Below are 18,477 nucleotides of genomic sequence, written 5' to 3' on the forward strand. Positions count from 1 at the left end.
TAGAAATAGGAATTCACAAAAGAGTAAGAGAGAAAGAAGTAAAGTGTTGACACTTGAAATTATCATGGTTCCCAGTCTATTCGAGTTCAGTTTATAATCGTGCTTTGCATGCCCATTGTTATGGACCCATCAATCAACGTGGCAACACTAATAAACAATTATCATTCATTCTGCCGTCAATTTCATTCATAATCGTTCATTCAATCCAATTCAATCATTCATCTTGAGTGCTTTGAGCGGAGTGGTTCATTTGCGGTTTCGCGTTGTGTCGAATTTGTTATTGTTTAGTACGGTGAAATTACAAATTAAACTTTAAAATGAAGATTGAAGAGGTCAAAAGCACTGCTAAAACACAGAGAATATCAGCACACACCCATATTAAAGGACTGGGTTTAGATGAAAATGGGGTTCCAATTCAAATGGCAGCCGGTCTCGTGGGGCAAGAAAACGCGAGAGAGGTATTTTTTTATACAACATCTAATAATTAACTTTAATTTTTTTTAATTATATTATATAGAACTCTCATTTTGTTAAAATTAAACTGGAATAGTATTGATCAAATATTTGATGTATTTTTTTGAGGTTAGAATTTGGTGGTTGTCATGGTATTGTGTAAATAATGTAACAAACAAGTCTTTGTTTTCACAAACGATTTATGATCATGGCTTCTGCAGGCTGCGGGTGTAGTTGTGGACATGATAAGGAGCAAGAAAATGGCTGGACGCGCGCTGCTGCTGGCTGGCCCACCAGGAACAGGCAAAACTGCCATCGCTTTAGCCATAGCACAGGAACTCGGCAATAAAGTAAGTCATCTTCTTTCGGTTTACTTTTATGATCAGATAAACAAAAAAGTTATAAACAAATATTTGTAGAAAAATATGTTAATGTTCAGTGGTGGATCCAGGGTTATGGTTTGAGAGAGGCTTCAATTGCGGTAATGGAAATGCATTTGAGGGGGCTTGAGTCCCAGCACCAGACCCAGCTTTAGGACGCGGCCTGGACGCACGACGGCGACCGGCGTATCAACGCCATCGTCCACACTGATAACAGTATGTTGGTGCACCTTATGTTTTTTGTAATAAGGTCCACCAATGTACAGTTAAGAGTGTTGCTGTTTGTACACTGTGCTCAACCGAATGTATGAACAGCTTTAATTTGAGCCATTGAAAAACCTATTGGTTGCCCTGAAAACCAGCTCCATGGCTAAGAACAACAGTCATCGGCATATGCTGAGTGGCATCCATTTGGTGTCTTGTATTAGAATAAGATATTTGTATTATAGGTTAAGCTTGTATTCAATTCAACACCAAATAAATAAAAAACGAACTGTTTCATTCAAAACTGCCTTACTAACCTATCACGGATACATTATGTCTACTTTACGATACGGAATAATTATGTGGGGTAATTCTGTTAACGCTGATCGCGCCTTTGTCGCTCAAAGAAAATGTATCCGAACCCTTTGTGGAGTAGATAGACTGGAGCCTTGCAAACCATTATTTATTAAACATAAGTTACTATCCTTCCCCTGTCTCTATATTTACGAGATATGTGTTTTTGTAAAACTCAATATTCAACTATTCACGTTCGTAGAAGATAAGGAAACAACACGGTCACATAGACGCTGTAGGTTAGCATTACAAACTAGTAACAAATTAGCACTTAGAAGAAAAAGCGCTTTTAACATGTGCATTACTATATTTAATAAACTACCAGCCGACTTAAAGACATTGCCAATAAACCAGTTTAAAACAAAGCTGTATAACATATTGATCGATAAATGTTTTTATAGTATTAACGAATTTTTATTGTATACATTTTGAATATAACCTGACAGTTAATTTACATATATTTAAAAGACATGACTTATTCCTATTTTAATTGTAATTTCTTTTTTTTTTTATTCTGATTACTATTTTATTTGACCTGTTACTAAATTAATTATCTACTATTATAAATATTGGCGAAAATTGTCATTAATCCTGTAAGTGTATCTAATTTTAAATGACTGAGTGACTATATATCACTGACAAATATTTTCACATGTCTATATTGACTGAATGTATAATGGGAAGCAATGTATTTAAATTAAGATCCTATTTTTACCATATGTTCATTGTGAATAAACGATTTCATTCATTCATTCATTCAATCATTTCTATTTCTATATTTCAGGTGCCATTCTGCCCCATGGTCGGGAGTGAGGTGTACAGTACAGAGATCAAGAAAACAGAAGTGTTGATGGAGAACTTCCGGCGCGCCATCGGTCTGCGCATCCGTGAGACCAAGGAGGTGTATGAGGGGGAGGTGACGGAGTTCACTCCTGTGGAGACTGAGAACCCGGCCGGCGGTAAGTTTTTTTTTTATCATATTATACTTCAAACAGTGAGAAAATAGAATACTATTAGTAAGAACACTATAAGTATTTATGTCACTACAATTAGCATAGTTTAAGCTGTTGGTTGTCCATGTAAAACAAATAAATAAACTCTTTGACTGGTGACATTGGGGTTTCTTTTTTGTAGATCTGTGTGCATGACCCCTCTTCTTCTCGAGAAAGAAATAAAAAAACTTTCTTAGTTTCAATAACATCAGATAAATATTATTATAATTGATGTTTCTGTCCCAGGATATGGAAAAACAGTATCTCATGTGATCATCGGGCTGAAGACAGCCAAAGGCACGAAGCAGCTGAAACTCGACCCCACCATCTATGAATCGCTGCAGAAGGAAAAGGTGGAAGTGGGAGACGTCATCTACATTGAAGCCAATTCCGGGGCCGTGAAGAGGCAGGGGAGGAGCGACACATTTGCCACCGAGTTCGATCTTGAGGTTGGTACTGTACTTCTTTTTGGCTGGTACAATTGTCTTTTACTTAACTGATGATTTTGAATGGTAAATATTTAATATAACGTCGTTGAGAATGCCCAATCCGTTATGTGCTCGATTTTTGATTGACAAATAGTTACCTAGCAACAAATTAATAAGGTATTAATTACTTTGATTAAAATCACGCACATACCGGATTTGGCATTCTCAACGACGATAATTAATTTGGCTTACACAGTTATAGTTCGTTTTTTAGCATTAGAAAGAAGGTAAGCGATCTTGACACGTCGTTAAAATGAAAAACGTGTTTTTCAATAAAAAGACACGTCAAGATTGTTTACCTTATTTCTAATGCTAAAAAAAACGAACTATAATACTCTCCATGTTAGTAGGGTGGAAAGTTTTGTGTTTCGCTCAGGAGCAAAGTTGTTTTCTTTAACTTACTCGGCAATGTTACCATGAGAGGTTAAACAACAACTTTGCCTCTTGTAAAACAAATATCGGCCTCCGTAGCCTAGTCGGTAGTGACCCTGCCTACGAAGCTGGAGGTCCTGGGTTCGAATCCTGGTAAGGGCATTTATTTGTGAGTTCATCACAAATATTTGTTCCTTAGTTATGGATGCTTTCTATGTATTTAAGTACTTATATGTATCTATATATTATATATATCGTCTTAAGCCTTATGAGCAGTGATCGGCACGACCCGTGACGCACTGCGGGATTGCGAGCAGAAATCATAATATGGACATGATTAGATTATAACATAACTCCGTGATTTTGTTAAATAGAACAATTTTATTGTATGATATATATTTGCAAATATACGATAAAGTGTTAAATAAACTTATAAATAATAATTAATTATTAAATAAAAAAATTACCCATTTCTCACAAACAATAAAGATTATGATTATGATTATGATTATGAAATTATATATTGAATAATTTTACGGTTTAGACTCACTTGTTTTAAGTCACTCGCGCGACATGTTTCGGAGAGCCTAGGTCTCCTTTCTCAAGCACTAACAGTATTAGTAGTAGCATTATTCAATGTTAGCATGTCTCACAACAGTTTAAATTAAATTATATATTACTATGTGATTATATACCTATTTTGAACTTGATGTCGTTTTATTTAATGGTAAAAATCATTCATCTTCCTGTGTGGAATACCTTTATGTACTACAATCGGAAATACTGACTTCCTAAAAAGACCGAAATCTCGGGGCATATCCATGTTAACATAATGATTGAGGTCATTGACACCGTGCGACACGGGTCGTGCCGATCACTGCTTATGAGCTTACCGTGGGACTAGGTCGATTTGTGTAAGATTGTCCCATAATATTTATTTATAAATAACCATATGCCTGTACCTGTAGGCGGAGGAGTACGTCCCGCTGCCGAAAGGCGACGTGCACAAGAAGAAGGAGGTGGTGCAGGACGTGACGCTGCACGACCTGGACTGCGCCAACGCGCGCCCGCAGGGCGGACACGACATCATGGCCATGATGGGGCAGCTCATGAAACCCAAGAAGACCGAGATCACTGGTACACATGACATTTTGACAGCTACAGTAAAGCTTATTATTATTATTATTGGGGTGGTATCGGGCCTTTGAGTGTCACGTCGACCAAGTATTGATCTATTGTGACGGCCCTTTAAAGTTCATTACTAATGCCCGTTGCATCCAGAAAATTACAGATGCTTTGGGCCGTAACGTTCTGTACCTCATACTATGAGGCTCATAGGGTTGCAATACATGCCGCCCTAAGTAGGTACTTCTTTTTGACATTAGTGGTCCACAGGAGCAGAGAATGTGCATTGCAGTCTCCTCTGACTCCTGGCAGAACCTGCATGTCGCATCTTGTTTCTTGCCAATTTGAAACATGTGCTTGTTCAACTTACAGTGTCCAGTCAGTATTCTAGTCACCGCGCAAGTTTTGTGCCTTTTGAGCCCCAGAAGCTCCTTAGCGAACAGTAAAGCTTTGGATTCCTCCGAAAACGGTGCCGTCATATGACGGCCGTCATATAGCGGCCGCAAAAGACGGCCGTCTTTACGGTGGCGACATGTGGAAAGTACCACGGCGTCATAACACGCCGTCATCCACCAAGGTCGAAGCGGCAAATTTGAAAAATGTAGGCGCGATGGGATAACGTCCCATAGAAAATTTGAATTTCGCGCCTTTTCCTACTGACAAGATTTGCTCGATCGTCTATAATTTACTTGGAGGATGAAATATCATCAGAAGAAGAAAATAATCGTAGTACGGAATCATTTATTCAAATCTCGTGTCATTTATTCAAAATGGCGTCACCGCTATCAAAGAAAACGTTCACGAAACTATCGACACCGTCATGACGGCCGTCACCTTACGTTACGTTGACGATCAACGTAACGTAACGCCGTCTAGGAAACCGCGCCATCTTGTTTACATAGACAACGTTCTAGTGACGTCAGTCAACGCTATATAGCGGCCGTAATATGACGGCACCGTTTTCGGAGGAATCCAAAGCTTTACTAGCATCATATGGGAGCGTTCAAGTATTATGTAACGAATTTGGGGGGGGGGGGTTTGTAAAACGTTACGATGCGTTACAGGGGCGGGAGAGGGGGTTTAAACTACGCGTTACGTAACATTGTTTTTTAACCCTTCAGAACTTTTCGCCACTTTACGGTACTTTACGCAACATAATTGTGGCCTTTAGGTAAAAAAAGGGTCACTTGGTGGTTACGTAACGTTTTACTAGGGGGGGGGGGGGGGTTACAGAAAAACGTTACGGCGCGTTACATGGGGGGGAGGGGGGGTCAAAAATGTCCAAAAATTGCGTTACGTAATACTTGAACGCTCCCTATGCTAGCAGAGAGGGGCGTTGCCCTCAAAAAGCATCTCTTTCAAGGGCGTCGCCAAGGGGGTAGAGGGGGGGGGGGGCAGCTGGTCCCTGGCAAGTGGTATGACTGCATACGCCTTTGAATTTCTGCTTTGAAAAGCTAGTGGTAAATATCAAATGATAATTCTAAGTTCCGAAAAACTCATTGATATAAGCCAGTTTGAACCCGTGACCTCCGGATTCTAAGTTAGTTGTCAGATCCACTCTGCCACAACCACTTCCACTCCAATAGAAGTATATTAATTTTAATTATATATGCTTTCAGATAAATTAAGAAAAGAGATCAACAAAGTAGTGAATAAATACATTGACCAAGGAATAGCTGAATTGGTGCCGGGAGTCCTATTCATTGATGAGGTTTGTATAGTTGATACTACTTATAATTCCCAAGTGGCAACCAAAGTGACCACCAAATTCACTTTTAATACATAATTTACTGTCATAAGTGTTGTAATGTGGTGAATGTCCACTTTTAGTGTTTAGCAGTAACGCTTTGGTTTACTGCGACATAAACGCATATTGCTTGTGTCAGCGCAACCTAACGTGTATAAAACAATAGGCATTTAGAGAATAAACGTTCAGAATGTTCTTATACTAGCACACTTAAGGTGTTTAACTTCCACTAACTCCTCACCCGACTCTGCTCGTCAATACACTTGCCATAGAAGAAACTTATAATATCTGATGGCGACCCAGACCAGTGAACCAACAAGGAACTAACACTCAAGAAAGAAGGAAAAATCAACCAAGAAAAAAAAAAAAGAAGAATCACTTTTTCAACACCAATCCACGCAGTCAGAACCAACCAGCGTATCAAGAATCAAGAAACAATCTGAGAAGAACCAACCAACATCAAAAAGCGGAAACCGCGTTAAGAAAAGAAATTAAGAAGAGACGAAGAAGGAAGAAAGAAGAGCGTCGTCCAGGGTTATCCCGGCTCGCAAATCAAGAGGTGTCCAGGGTTATCCCGGCTCGCAAATCAAGAGGTGTCCAGGGTTATCCCGGCTCGCAAATCAAGAGGTGTCCAGGGTTATCCCGGCTCGCAAATCAAGAGGTGTCCAGGGTTATCCCGGCTCGCAAATCAAGAGGTGTCCAGGGTTATCCCGGCTCGCAAATCAAGAGGTGTCCAGGGTTATCCCGGCTCGCAAATCAAGAGGTGTCCAGGGTTATCCCGGCTCGCAAATCAAGAGGTGTCCAGGGTTATCCCGGCTCGCAAATCAAGAGGTGTCCAGGGTTATCCCGGCTCGCAAATCAAGAGGTGTCCAGGGTTATCCCGGCTCGCAAATCAAGAGGTGTCCAGGGTTATCCCGGCTCGCAAATCAAGAGGTGTCCAGGGTTATCCCGGCTCGCAAATCAAGAGGTGTCCAGGGTTATCCCGGCTCGCAAATCAAGAGGTGTCCAGGGTTATCCCGGCTCGCAAATCAAGAGGTGTCCAGGGTTATCCCGGCTCGCAAATCAAGAGGTGTCCAGGGTTATCCCGGCTCGCAAATCAAGAGGTGTCCAGGGTTATCCCGGCTCGCAAATCAAGAGGTGTCCAGGGTTATCCCGGCTCGCAAATCAAGAGGTGTCCAGGGTTATCCCGGCTCGCAAATCAAGAGGTGTCCAGGGTTATCCCGGCTCGCAAATCAAGAGGTGTCCAGGGTTATCCCGGCTCGCAAATCAAGAGGTGTCCAGGGTTATCCCGGCTCGCAAATCAAGAGGTGTCCAGGGTTATCCCGGCTCGCAAATCAAGAGGTGTCCAGGGTTATCCCGGCTCGCAAATCAAGAGGTGTCCAGGGTTATCCCGGCTCGCAAATCAAGAGGTGTCCAGGGTTATCCCGGCTCGCAAATCAAGAGGTGTCCAGGGTTATCCCGGCTCGCAAATCAAGAGGTGTCCAGGGTTATCCCGGCTCGCAAATCAAGAGGTGTCCAGGGTTATCCCGGCTCGCAAATCAAGAGGTGTCCAGGGTTATCCCGGCTCGCAAATCAAGAGGTGTCCAGGGTTATCCCGGCCCACCATCATAATCATCGGAAGCAGAGCCAGCCAGCCATATGAAGCGTCAAGCGAGTGCCACGTGGAGGTGCCAGCTCGCCAGGCCGCGCCAGCAGCTGCCAAGGATGCCGGTCGCGAACTCGCACCGGACCGGACGAAGACGAAGCCGAGGACGGCCAGCCACGCAGCAATAGGATGTAAACCCTACATGTAATTTATGATTTTAATTAATTTTCTCTAAAAGCCAGCATTTTTTTCCAATTCAGTAGCAGTCATATTTAAATCGTTCATAATTATTAAAGGTTGTCCCTAAACTCAATTTCGTTTCGAGCATAAAATTTTTTCATAAGAAGTCATAATATAATATTAAATATAAAAGTGTCGAATAGTGTCCTCAATCATGTATGTTGCAATTTGCAGCGCGTGCCACACGTTGTGCGCACGTCGACAGAAAACTTAACTAGGCCGCGAGACTTTGCCGCGAGTTAGAATATTTTAATAAGCGATGAATGAAATTTGATACATCGCATAACGATTAAATAATTAACAACTCAATTCAATAAAATTATTTAATTGTTTCTTAGTAATGATTGATACTTTAGCTACGTGTCGGACTGATCACCTGATATACAGCGAAAGTTTGCTTTATTACATCGTTTTTTTTTTTAATTTTGGAAGTTAAATAATAATGTTTATTTTATAGAAAGCTTACAATACGGTACAATTTTGAGAAGTTTTAAGGAGTTTAGGCACATTTATTTATAAAATGTGACCTCATAGCTAGAGAGCACTAGTCCTTCGTACTTGATCATAGTGTGATATACATATCCTCCGTGAAAGTTTTAGGAGACTTATTGTCTTAATGTATTTGTGTCTCTAGGTACAGGCAGAGCCGTACAGCCTGGCCTGATATGCCATTTTATAGAGTTGATAAAGGGTGACCATGCCCTAGGTGTTTATTGAAGAATTGCTATGGATAGCATTGATATTAGGTGAAGGGTGCGCACAGAGGCGCAACCCAGTTATGTCCTTGATCATAGTCGACCTTATAGGTGTCCGTGAAAGGCTTAACATTTAATACGGCATTAGTTTATTTTATTATCAGAATTATGGTAGATACCGTAACTATAAACAGCGAGAGTGAATATTTTAAAGTTGAATACCAAATGTTTTTAAATGTTTTAAAGTTGAATAGTAAATGTTTTAAAGATGAAGAGTAGGTAAATGTTTTAAAGAAGGAGATTTATATTTTATGAGAAAAGGAAGTAAATTAATATTTTAACGTTTGAGAGATAATAACATTTTAAGTGAAGATAATATTTTCTTATTAACGATATTTTTTTACAAGGACTACGACATTAATACGACACATAAGGACCAAGCTGAATAAAGACTGTTTTATTATACCTACCTATACAATTTATTAACATATTTTTTTATTGAATTTCAGAAAAAATTGTAAACAAGTAACATGCGTTTAAATTTTTTCTTCTGCCACCCCGGCGGTGAGAGGAACTTTCGGGGGAGGTGTAATGTGGTGAATGTCCACTTTTAGTGTTTAGCAGTAACGCTTTGGTTTACTGCGACATAAACGCATATTGCTTGTGTCAGCGCAACCTAACGTGTATAAAACAATAGGCATTTAGAGAATAAACGTTCAGAATGTTCTTATACTAGCACACTTAAGGTGTTTAACTTCCACTAACTCCTCACCCGACTCTGCTCGTCAATACACTTGCCATAGAAGAAACTTATAATATCTGAGTGTCATAACAGTCATAAGTTTAAAAGAACTTGGTTAGCACATTTCTGGTTTCAATATCAGTAATGATAGTTCATGCATGTAAGGGTTAATACTCAGCCAACAAATGCCTCCTTTCCCCGCCTCAACAATAATGTACTAATGGCGTTATTCATAAACGGCTGCTAACTTAATGAGTTGACGATCGTCGTTTGTCCCTTTCTGTCGTTATGCCATAGAGAGGAACCAGGGATGTTGCGGATGCAAATTTTTTGACATCCGCGGACGCGGATGCGGATGCGGATGTGGATATTTAAAGGCTCACATCCGCGGATGCGGATGTCAAGATTAGGTACTTAGAAAACGTCAAATATTACATTTTTAGTATTTTTTTATTAAAAAAAAACGAAACGTTTAGTATTTGAGCAAGAATATAGGTGCGTTATATTTAATAAACAGTAACTTGGCCGACTTTTCTGGATCTAGACGATTTCGTTATAGGTAATGACGAAATTACCTAGCACTTACGCCGCCGCTAAGACGTTCCTGTACCGACTTGTTCGACATCAGCATCCGCATAAGTTCCGCATCGATTTTATGCGGATGCGGATGCAGATGCGGATGTTGAAAATAATGCGGAAGTTCCGCGTTTGCGGATGCGGATGCGGATGTTCGCAACATCCCTGAGAGGGACAAACGACGATCATCAGCTGATTTAAGATCGGTTTTCCTAGGATAGCGGTGCCGTCATATAGCGGCCGTCTCCATACTAAATAATACGGCTAAATATGGATGTCGTAGTATTTGTATGGAGACGGCCGCTATATGACGGCACCGCTATCGGAGGAAACCAAAGCATAACTTAGAAGACGTTTATGAATAACGCCGTATATATTAACTTGCAGGTGCACATGCTAGACATTGAGACGTTCACGTACCTGCACCGAGCGCTGGAGTCCGCCATCGCGCCCATCGTCATCTTCGCCACCAACAGAGGGCGTTGTCTAATAAGGTGATTCATATTAGCTTTGTGATTTTTGGGGTTCCGTAAACTTGAACCCTTAAGGCTTCGTCACACAGGCGCGTTTTCCGGGCGCGGCGTGAGCGGGGCGTGCCGCTTTTACATATAAAATGCTCACGCCCCGCTCACGCCGCGCCCGGATAACGCGCCTGTGTGACGAAGCCTTTATGGCTCCGCCATGTCCGTTTGTCTGTCTGTCCGCCGCTTTGCTCCGTGATCGTTAGTGCTAGTTACACTGTACTGCTGGGACTACTGCTGGTGCAACTCATTGCAAACATCGGATTTAAGGTAAAAATAATGAGATTTCCCGTTCCGTTCCAATCACTAAACATGTGTACAAAACACGAGAGCTTTCATTGTTATATTTTGACACAATGTATTTGCGCCATCAATGACATAAATCAATAGGGAGTTCTGCCGCCAGAGTGCAGCACCAGCGCCTTTCGTAAACCATAGAGTAATTTATACATACTGTGCCTTAAACTGTTTTTGACTAGTTTTCACAATCAAATATGACATTGATGCATCAAGGCGGTTTGTTTACAAAGGGCCTACCGGGAAACGCGAAAATCGAAATTTAGTTATCTGCCTCTATCGTTCGAATGTGCAAGAGTGATAGAGAGGTTAGATAACGAAATTTCGATTTTCTTGTTTGATAGATAGATAAACCATTTATTAGCTTGCCACAATACACACATTGACAGAAAAAACAGAAACAATATATAACAATATCAAACTAAAACTAAAATCAGGAACAAGATGTGTCAATAAATGTGCTGTGTGCGTGGCAGCAAAACAAAAGGGTTCTGTCTCAGTAATACGCTCCACTCTTTCGGGTGAAGCACTGATAATTCTGCTAGAACCCAGATCACGGACAGATTATCGAGTAAAAATTAATAACACAAAAATATAAAAATATTTATAAAAATGTTTCGCGGTAGACCCTCAGATTGTGATGGATTGTGGTAGTGGCGCCCCCTGCGCAGAGTTTGACACGTGTATTGTTTCCAGAGGCACTGAAGACATTGTGTCCCCGCACGGCATACCCCTGGACCTGCTGGACCGGCTGCTGATCATCCGCACGCTGCCCTACAACAAGGCCGAGTTGTTACAGGTCATTACCATTTTATATTTTGTCAGGTGACAAGCAAAACTCACTAATTACCACCACAAGTTCATAGCCATAGCATAGAGAAAAAAATACATAGAGTGCTCACTCCATACATCAGTTCAGACTATTAATTTCAGTGTCTACATCTAGCATCGAGTAGCGGAACTATCAGTACTGCTACTTGACAATAGATGTAGCACCGACCGGAAAGTCTTATCTCAACAGCATAAGACTTTCCGGTCGGTGCTACATCTATTGTCAAGTAGCAGTACTGATAGTTCCGCTACTCGATGATAGATGCTAATAGTCTTTTTGGTACTAAAACTGATATATGGAGTGAACACTCTATGTATTTTTTGCTCTATGGCCATAGTTAACCATATTAGTACTAAAAGGTTGATTTTTGTTTATATATATTTTTTTAGTAATTAGTGAGTTTTGCGTCACCTGACGATTTCTCTTCTCTTCTCAGCATATTTGCGTCCACTGCTGTACATATGCCTCTTTCATGGATTTCCATGTTGTTTTGTATGCGGCGGTTCCATGCCGGGTGGCCCTGCCGTCTTTCTAATGTCCTGCGACACAGACAATCCAACCTCTAGACATAGCATAGTCGCGCTACCCCCTCTGCCACACATACGGTAGGGTTACTCCATCTTCGAGTCAATCCCGTGCCGTGATTGGTCCGTGTCTTTGAACGGACCAATCACGGCACGGGACTCGCTCACCTCGTCCCCCCGCACCCCCGTATTTTTGGCAGCATCGGTTTCATGAAAGAACTGGCCTAAGCTCAGTCTAGAGGTTGGATTGTCAGTGTCCTGCGACCATCTGGCTCGTGGTTTGTATCTGCATGTTCATAAAAGTTATACACATGTCTGTTTTTTTACAATTTGTCTCTTTTTAGGGTTCCGTACCTCAAAAGGCAAAACGGAACCCTTATAGGATCACTCGTGCTTCTGTCTGTCCAACCATTTCGCCCCCCCCCCCCCCCCCCCCTTTATCTCCGAAACTACTATCTACCGAAACTATTTTTGAAAAAATACACAAAATAGCTCTTTATCTATAGATGACAGAACTTATTAGAAATGTGCAGTCAAGTGTAAGTCGGACTTAATGTACGGAACTCTTGGAACGTGAGGCCGACTCGCATTTGGCCGGTTTTATTAAACAAAAGGACGACCAAAAACGGTTTTCACATATGCGTTTTAACACTGATTCGTGTTTCAGATTCTGAAATTGCGCGCAACGACGGAGGGTATCGCCATCGAAGACGACGCGCTGGCCGCGCTCGCCGACGTCGGCGCTAACAGTACGCTTAGGTAACAAATTACCATACCTCGCAACCGAGCTAGCAAATCTGTAGCAGTTGTACGTCAGGGTTATCACTACTACGCATAAACTAAAGTACAAAAAATATTTTTTCTTTGTTTTCAAACACACCAATATTTTCAAGCAATGAAAATTCCATGTTACTATTTGAAAGAAATGTAAAAAAACCGTAATTTTATAAATAAAATAACAGATACATTGAAACGCATCTAATATTGACATTGACCTGTTAATTTATATTATTTGACAGTAAATTAAACCGGGTTATATCGGAACTATCGGAAGAGGGTCAACAAGGTTCTTGATCAATTTTATTAATCTTACATACAATAAAGTTAAAGCAAAATGGTTCATCATAATCGCCAACCCTGACACAAAACTGTCATATGCTACGGTTTTGCTAGCTCCGTTGCGGGGTATGCAAATTACTTATTTACTCATGTATAGGTGAACCAGGATCTATTGAGGGTGCGCCATGTTACGGAAATTTGTTGGTACTAATTTCTAGCAATGGCCACAATTTTAATAATAGACAATATCTACCCTCTATGATAGTTGTCAATATTGACAATGTAAACATTGCTTTGTCTAGTTTCGTGCGAATTATTATTAGACTTCAATAATCATGCCGAAAGTTTTAGATTTTACAGAGAAAAAAGTTGTAAATAGTGTATATAGTTATTTATTGGAAAAAAAATGTGCGGGAGAGAAATTTCTTCCATTAAAAAACATAACGAAATTAGCATCTGAATTGACGGGTAAGTTTCAAACTTATGGACAAATGTCACTATAGTCAGGTCGTCACGATTTGGTTGATGTCTTGTAATAATGTTATTTGTAAAATTATCTATATAAATTCTTACTTATAACTCTTGCGTTACTTATTGACTTTACGCTATTCATTTTATCTAAATCGAGTCAGCCATTTAAGCGTAAAAACCGAAGAAATATCCAAACATCAAACTTCGCACTTATTAAAGTTGTCGGACTAAAACAAAAATCATCTGCCAATTTCCATTGTCCCCACTATACAAATTGTTGCTATATAAAATTCAAAACGAGCGCCCTCATGACAATACTCCCAAAGTTCTGGTTTACCTATATAACACACTAGATGACACATTTTCATTTATGGTATCAATCGATCAAGTTTGTTTATAGTGTCAAATGTCTATATGGGACCCATTGCATTAAAGCAATGCAAAAGTCAGAAATTATAGTCAGAGTCCGACAATCGTACTTCACTCGCGATATGCTTCTAATTAAACTACAAGTGCACGTGACGTCACTGTTACTGAGAGCCCGTCTTGAAGTATGGACAAAACAAAAAAATTGCTTTTATGTATACCTATATATAGTTGCTGTACAATTTTTTTTATAAGACGTCAGTAATCTAATGGTACCCTTACTTTTTTCCTTTTTGGAAGTATAAAAAAAACTTGAATTTTGAAATTTTCAGCTCCTATATATTCGCATCAATTCCTATTATTATTTTAATATCGACATTGTTTTATCGTGATAAATTGCTCACTTGCTATTTTACTACATCGCGTTAGAGTCTGTGCGGAAAGAGAAGATTCGTGGAATGTATGGGGCCCGATACATTCCACGACTCTTTCCGAACAAACTATAAAATTCAATATGTGTCATCCTCCCTATTATGAAGCTCGTATTTCGGTTTTTACGGAATCAGGAGGGTCGAGGTCTTCGTCGGACATAATTAACTATCAAAACGAAACTCAAGAAGACACTGTCTATAATTTTATTATTGAGGTAACTTTGATCAACTTAATTTTAATCACTAAATCTAGGTACACTAGGTAGGTAGCTCTAACGAAACGCGGTACAGTTCCTAAGAGACTAGCGCACTGTCCCACTGCTGGAAGTAGAATGGACCTCTCGCCATTCTCGTGCCTCCGCTCCTAGACTCCGTACAGCGCCACAGATGGCGCTTGCGTTCCGCAGCAACTTCCGACGAGTCATGAGTACGGACTCATGACCATTTGAGTCATTTCACCATCCGTAATCATGACCAGGATGCGACATATGAATTTTTTGTCAAAAATTATTAGTATTTATTTTTTTTGAAATTGAAAATCTTTATTTCAGGTCCGTCGGCCCATATTCTGTTAGTTTACACTGCTTAAAAACAATATTAGTAGAGTACATAAATTGTAAAATAAATAAAATAAAATTAAAATATTAAATTAGTTAACTTAAGTTCAATTAAATTTAAATTTGATTAAAATTAAATTTAATTCAATTATAAATTACATTAACATTATAAATTATAAACCAGAAAACAAAATCACTTGACATATTGCCAAACTGTATTGACTCGCCCGACCCAGTATTTTTGAATTGGACAGTCGAATCTGCCTGCAATCATTTGCTATTCTTTCACAGAATGCTATTGTGGCTATTTCTTACCCGACTCCACATTGATACAATTTTTTAGGGTTCCGTAGCCAAATGGCAAAAAACGGAACCCTTATAGATTCGTCATGTCTGTCTGTCTGTCTGTCTGTCTGTCCGTCTGTCCGTCTGTCCGTCTGTCTGTCCGTCCGTATGTCACAGCCACTTTTCTTCGAAACTATAAGAACTATACTGTTGAAACTTGGTAAGTAGATGTATTCTGTGAACCGCATTAAGATTTTCACACAAAAATAGAAAAAAAACAATACATTTTTGGGGTTCCCCATACTTTGAACTGAAACTCAAAATTTTTTTTTTCATCAAACCCATACGTGTGGGGTATCTATGGATAGGTCTTCAAAAATGATATTGAGGTTTCTAATATCATTTTTTTCTAAACTGAATAGTTTGCGCGAGAGACTCTTCCAAAGTGGTAAAATGTGTCCCCCCCCCCCCCCCCTTAACTTCTAACATAAGAGAATGATAAAACTAAAAAAAATATATGATGTACATTACCATGTAAACTTCCACCGAAAATTGGTTTGAACGAGATCTAGCAAGTAGTTTTTTTTTTATACGTCATAAATCGCCTAAATACGGAACCCTTCATGGGCGAGTCCGACTCGCACTTGGCCGCTTTTTGAGAAAAGCACTATATATGACTCGGCTGGAAGGCTACTCGCTGGCTTCGGATTCAATTAAACGGACTCCCAAGGTCGTCCGTTTAAAACGAATCCTCAGCCTGCAAGTAGCTACTTCCGAACCTCGACAATAATGTACTATTTGTCAAAAAGCTCATTAGTATTTACGTCGCAGATACGCGGCGCAGCTGCTGACGCCAGCCAACCTGTCAGCGCGCGCGGACGGCGCGGGCCGCATCGCGCCCGCGCACGTGGCCGCCGTGGCCGCGCTCTTCCTCGACGCCAAGGCCTCCGCGCGCATACTCACCCTACACCAAGATAAGTACATGAAGTAGATACTAGGCACATTGGCTAGGGAGGCGTTTAGGCGGGAAAGATTCACTACTATAGTGCGTCAAGCAAATCTTGTCAGTAGCAATGTACTGCAAATTAAAGTAGGGTAACACCATGTAACACTCAAAGAGCAGAATTGCGCTAAGAAAAGCAGCGATGTACATCGAACCGAAACGTGTTTATTTTTCCGCCCTTCATACGTCAGTTCGAGTGAATTCATGTTTACCGTCAACGAGCATGATTGTACATTGTAGGCACCTTAGCTTTGCTTGAGGCCATGCATAAACTTGGTATTTAATGGTGACAGCAGAAATATCTCTTGAAATAGAAACGATTCAGAATGTAAACAATAAGATGATGGCTGTCGTTCACGATCCACATTCCACAGATAACACACAGATGACACGCGATTTTGGAATTATTCGAACACAGTGTTGCTAACCCACGATTTTTCAAATTTGCCGCCTTTTACTACTGACAAGATTTGGTTGACCCAGTATATCTAGTAACGGGGTCCCGTTGTTTCCCGTAAAATCATAATGTATTATTTGTCATATTATCATTAGTCATAAAACTGAAACCGTAAACTTTTTTGAATTTTCGTAAGGTTATCCTATAGATAGGTTAGGTTTGTTTTAGGGCGATCCTGAAAAGTGACGCGTTTCTGAACCGAATGAATGATCACTAACAAAAATGCGGGAAAACGATACATTATGACTCGAAACTTTTCGGGAAACGATAGAAACCCTCCGGTAACCCTTTGTAAGGCAGATATTATACAAAATTTAACCCTTTCTCTTAGAAACGTAGTAAAAATCGGGTGAGAAATATATTCACTCCGCCATAAAAGGGCTTTAACTTCGTGCACTGTTTTAATTTATCAGTTATGTGCCTAAAACAAATACATCTAAGTTGAAAAATTGTACGATTCAAAGTAAGTAATATTTTGCGGTCGGCACCTAACCTGACGTGTCGTATAAATACAATGATTTTTTGTCGATATTTCGTCACTTCGTATGCTACTCTGCAGCGACGCCACCATAACAAAAATAAATTAATTACATATATGGCGATATGATATACCTGAAACGTACCACCATAATAATTTATTGATTTTCATAATGATGGCGCCGCTGCAGACTTGCACACGCTTTGTCGCCTTCTATAATGTTTTAACTGATTGTCAATTTTAATTTAATAATGTTACATTCTAGTTATGTGATATCAGTAGCATTATTATATAATTTACAATTATACTTTTTTGTTTTACAGTGAAAGCAATTATTTAGTTATATGAATGACCTGCTTTCCGTTTCCTTTACGAATAGGTATTGTTTTTGTTGTTAGGTATAATACAAGACATGGAAGTAAAACAAATGATAATAAATAAGATTTTTAATTAAGTAAATAAAGTGTTTCTTATTCTACATCCTTATTTTATGTACACAAAAACAGTTCTTTTAATAGGCAATTGCATTTAAATAGTTCCTAAGACAAAATACACTGAGTTAGTTTCGCTCACTTTAAAGCTTGTGGCCTGAGATCCTAACAGCAACAACAAAATTATATAATTTAGAAACAGGCCTTCCGAGTCCCAGCGTACTGCGTGTAGTACCAACTAATCAGTTTCAGTCTTTACCAAAAGGAATATGAGTTTTGTTTTGGTCGCTCTAAAGGCTTGTACACACCAGATGCGTGTGCGTAGACGTGCACGTGCGGGTTGGTAATATACAGATCCTTATGAGAGACGGCACACCGCTTGCGTGATGTGTGCGCGGGCACGTCTCCAGCACATTAGCGTACGCGTAGCGTATGCATGTGCACGTTGGCTCACACGCAGCATGTGCGCTCTGGCCTTTAAGAACTAACTATATATTTGATTATCTATCAAAAATATATAGGTACAATAAAATTTCCAAAATATGCTGGGTCTCGAAAAGGTTTGCATAATGCTATTTTCAAATCCCATATTTGGGGGCTATCACTGATATAGCATTAATCTACTTGATTTCTGTAGAATCTAAAGTTAATTCTTACAATCAATTGTCTACTCAGCATTCCTCACTCTCAATAGGAGTTTTCTCCATTTAACATAACTACAGGCATTTCTAACTTAGTCGGAATGTAAGGATCACTTTAAAAATCACGTATTTATACAATACAAGAATTTGCGGCTATTTGGTTTAAACGAC

The 18,477-nt window shown here is 39.8% G+C and overlaps 1 protein-coding gene across 1 annotated transcript; it reads left to right on the plus strand.

Moving 5' to 3' along the window:
- The first annotated feature begins 220 nt into the window (after positions 1-220).
- Positions 221-16,292, plus strand: LOC134650135 (ruvB-like helicase 1). Its single transcript, XM_063504975.1, has 10 exons — positions 221-458; positions 675-803; positions 2,176-2,350; positions 2,630-2,832; positions 4,212-4,380; positions 5,988-6,079; positions 10,341-10,447; positions 11,468-11,570; positions 12,795-12,886; positions 16,128-16,292. The coding sequence occupies exons 1-10, from the start codon at positions 318-320 to the stop codon at positions 16,285-16,287; spliced, it is 1,371 nt and encodes a 456-aa protein (XP_063361045.1). The 5' UTR covers positions 221-317; the 3' UTR covers positions 16,288-16,292.
- Positions 16,293-18,477: the final 2,185 nt, after the last annotated feature.

The sequence above is a fragment of the Cydia amplana genome, chromosome 8 (genome assembly GCF_948474715.1).
Source record: "Cydia amplana chromosome 8, ilCydAmpl1.1, whole genome shotgun sequence".
In the NCBI taxonomy this organism is placed as follows: domain Eukaryota; kingdom Metazoa; phylum Arthropoda; class Insecta; order Lepidoptera; family Tortricidae; genus Cydia; species Cydia amplana.

What these genes read in the sequence shown, in the direction of transcription:
- LOC134650135 (XM_063504975.1), top strand. Translation starts at nt 318, where the DNA reads ATGAAGATTGAAGAGGTCAAAAGCACTGCTAAAACACAGAGAATATCA. An exon ending in GACTGAGAACCCGGCCGGCG is followed by an intron (nt 2,351 to 2,629) that starts GTAAGTTTTTTT and finishes TTTCTGTCCCAG; the next exon opens with GATATGGAAAAACAGTATCT. An exon ending in GAGTCCTATTCATTGATGAG is followed by an intron (nt 6,080 to 10,340) that starts GTTTGTATAGTT and finishes ATTAACTTGCAG; the next exon opens with GTGCACATGCTAGACATTGA.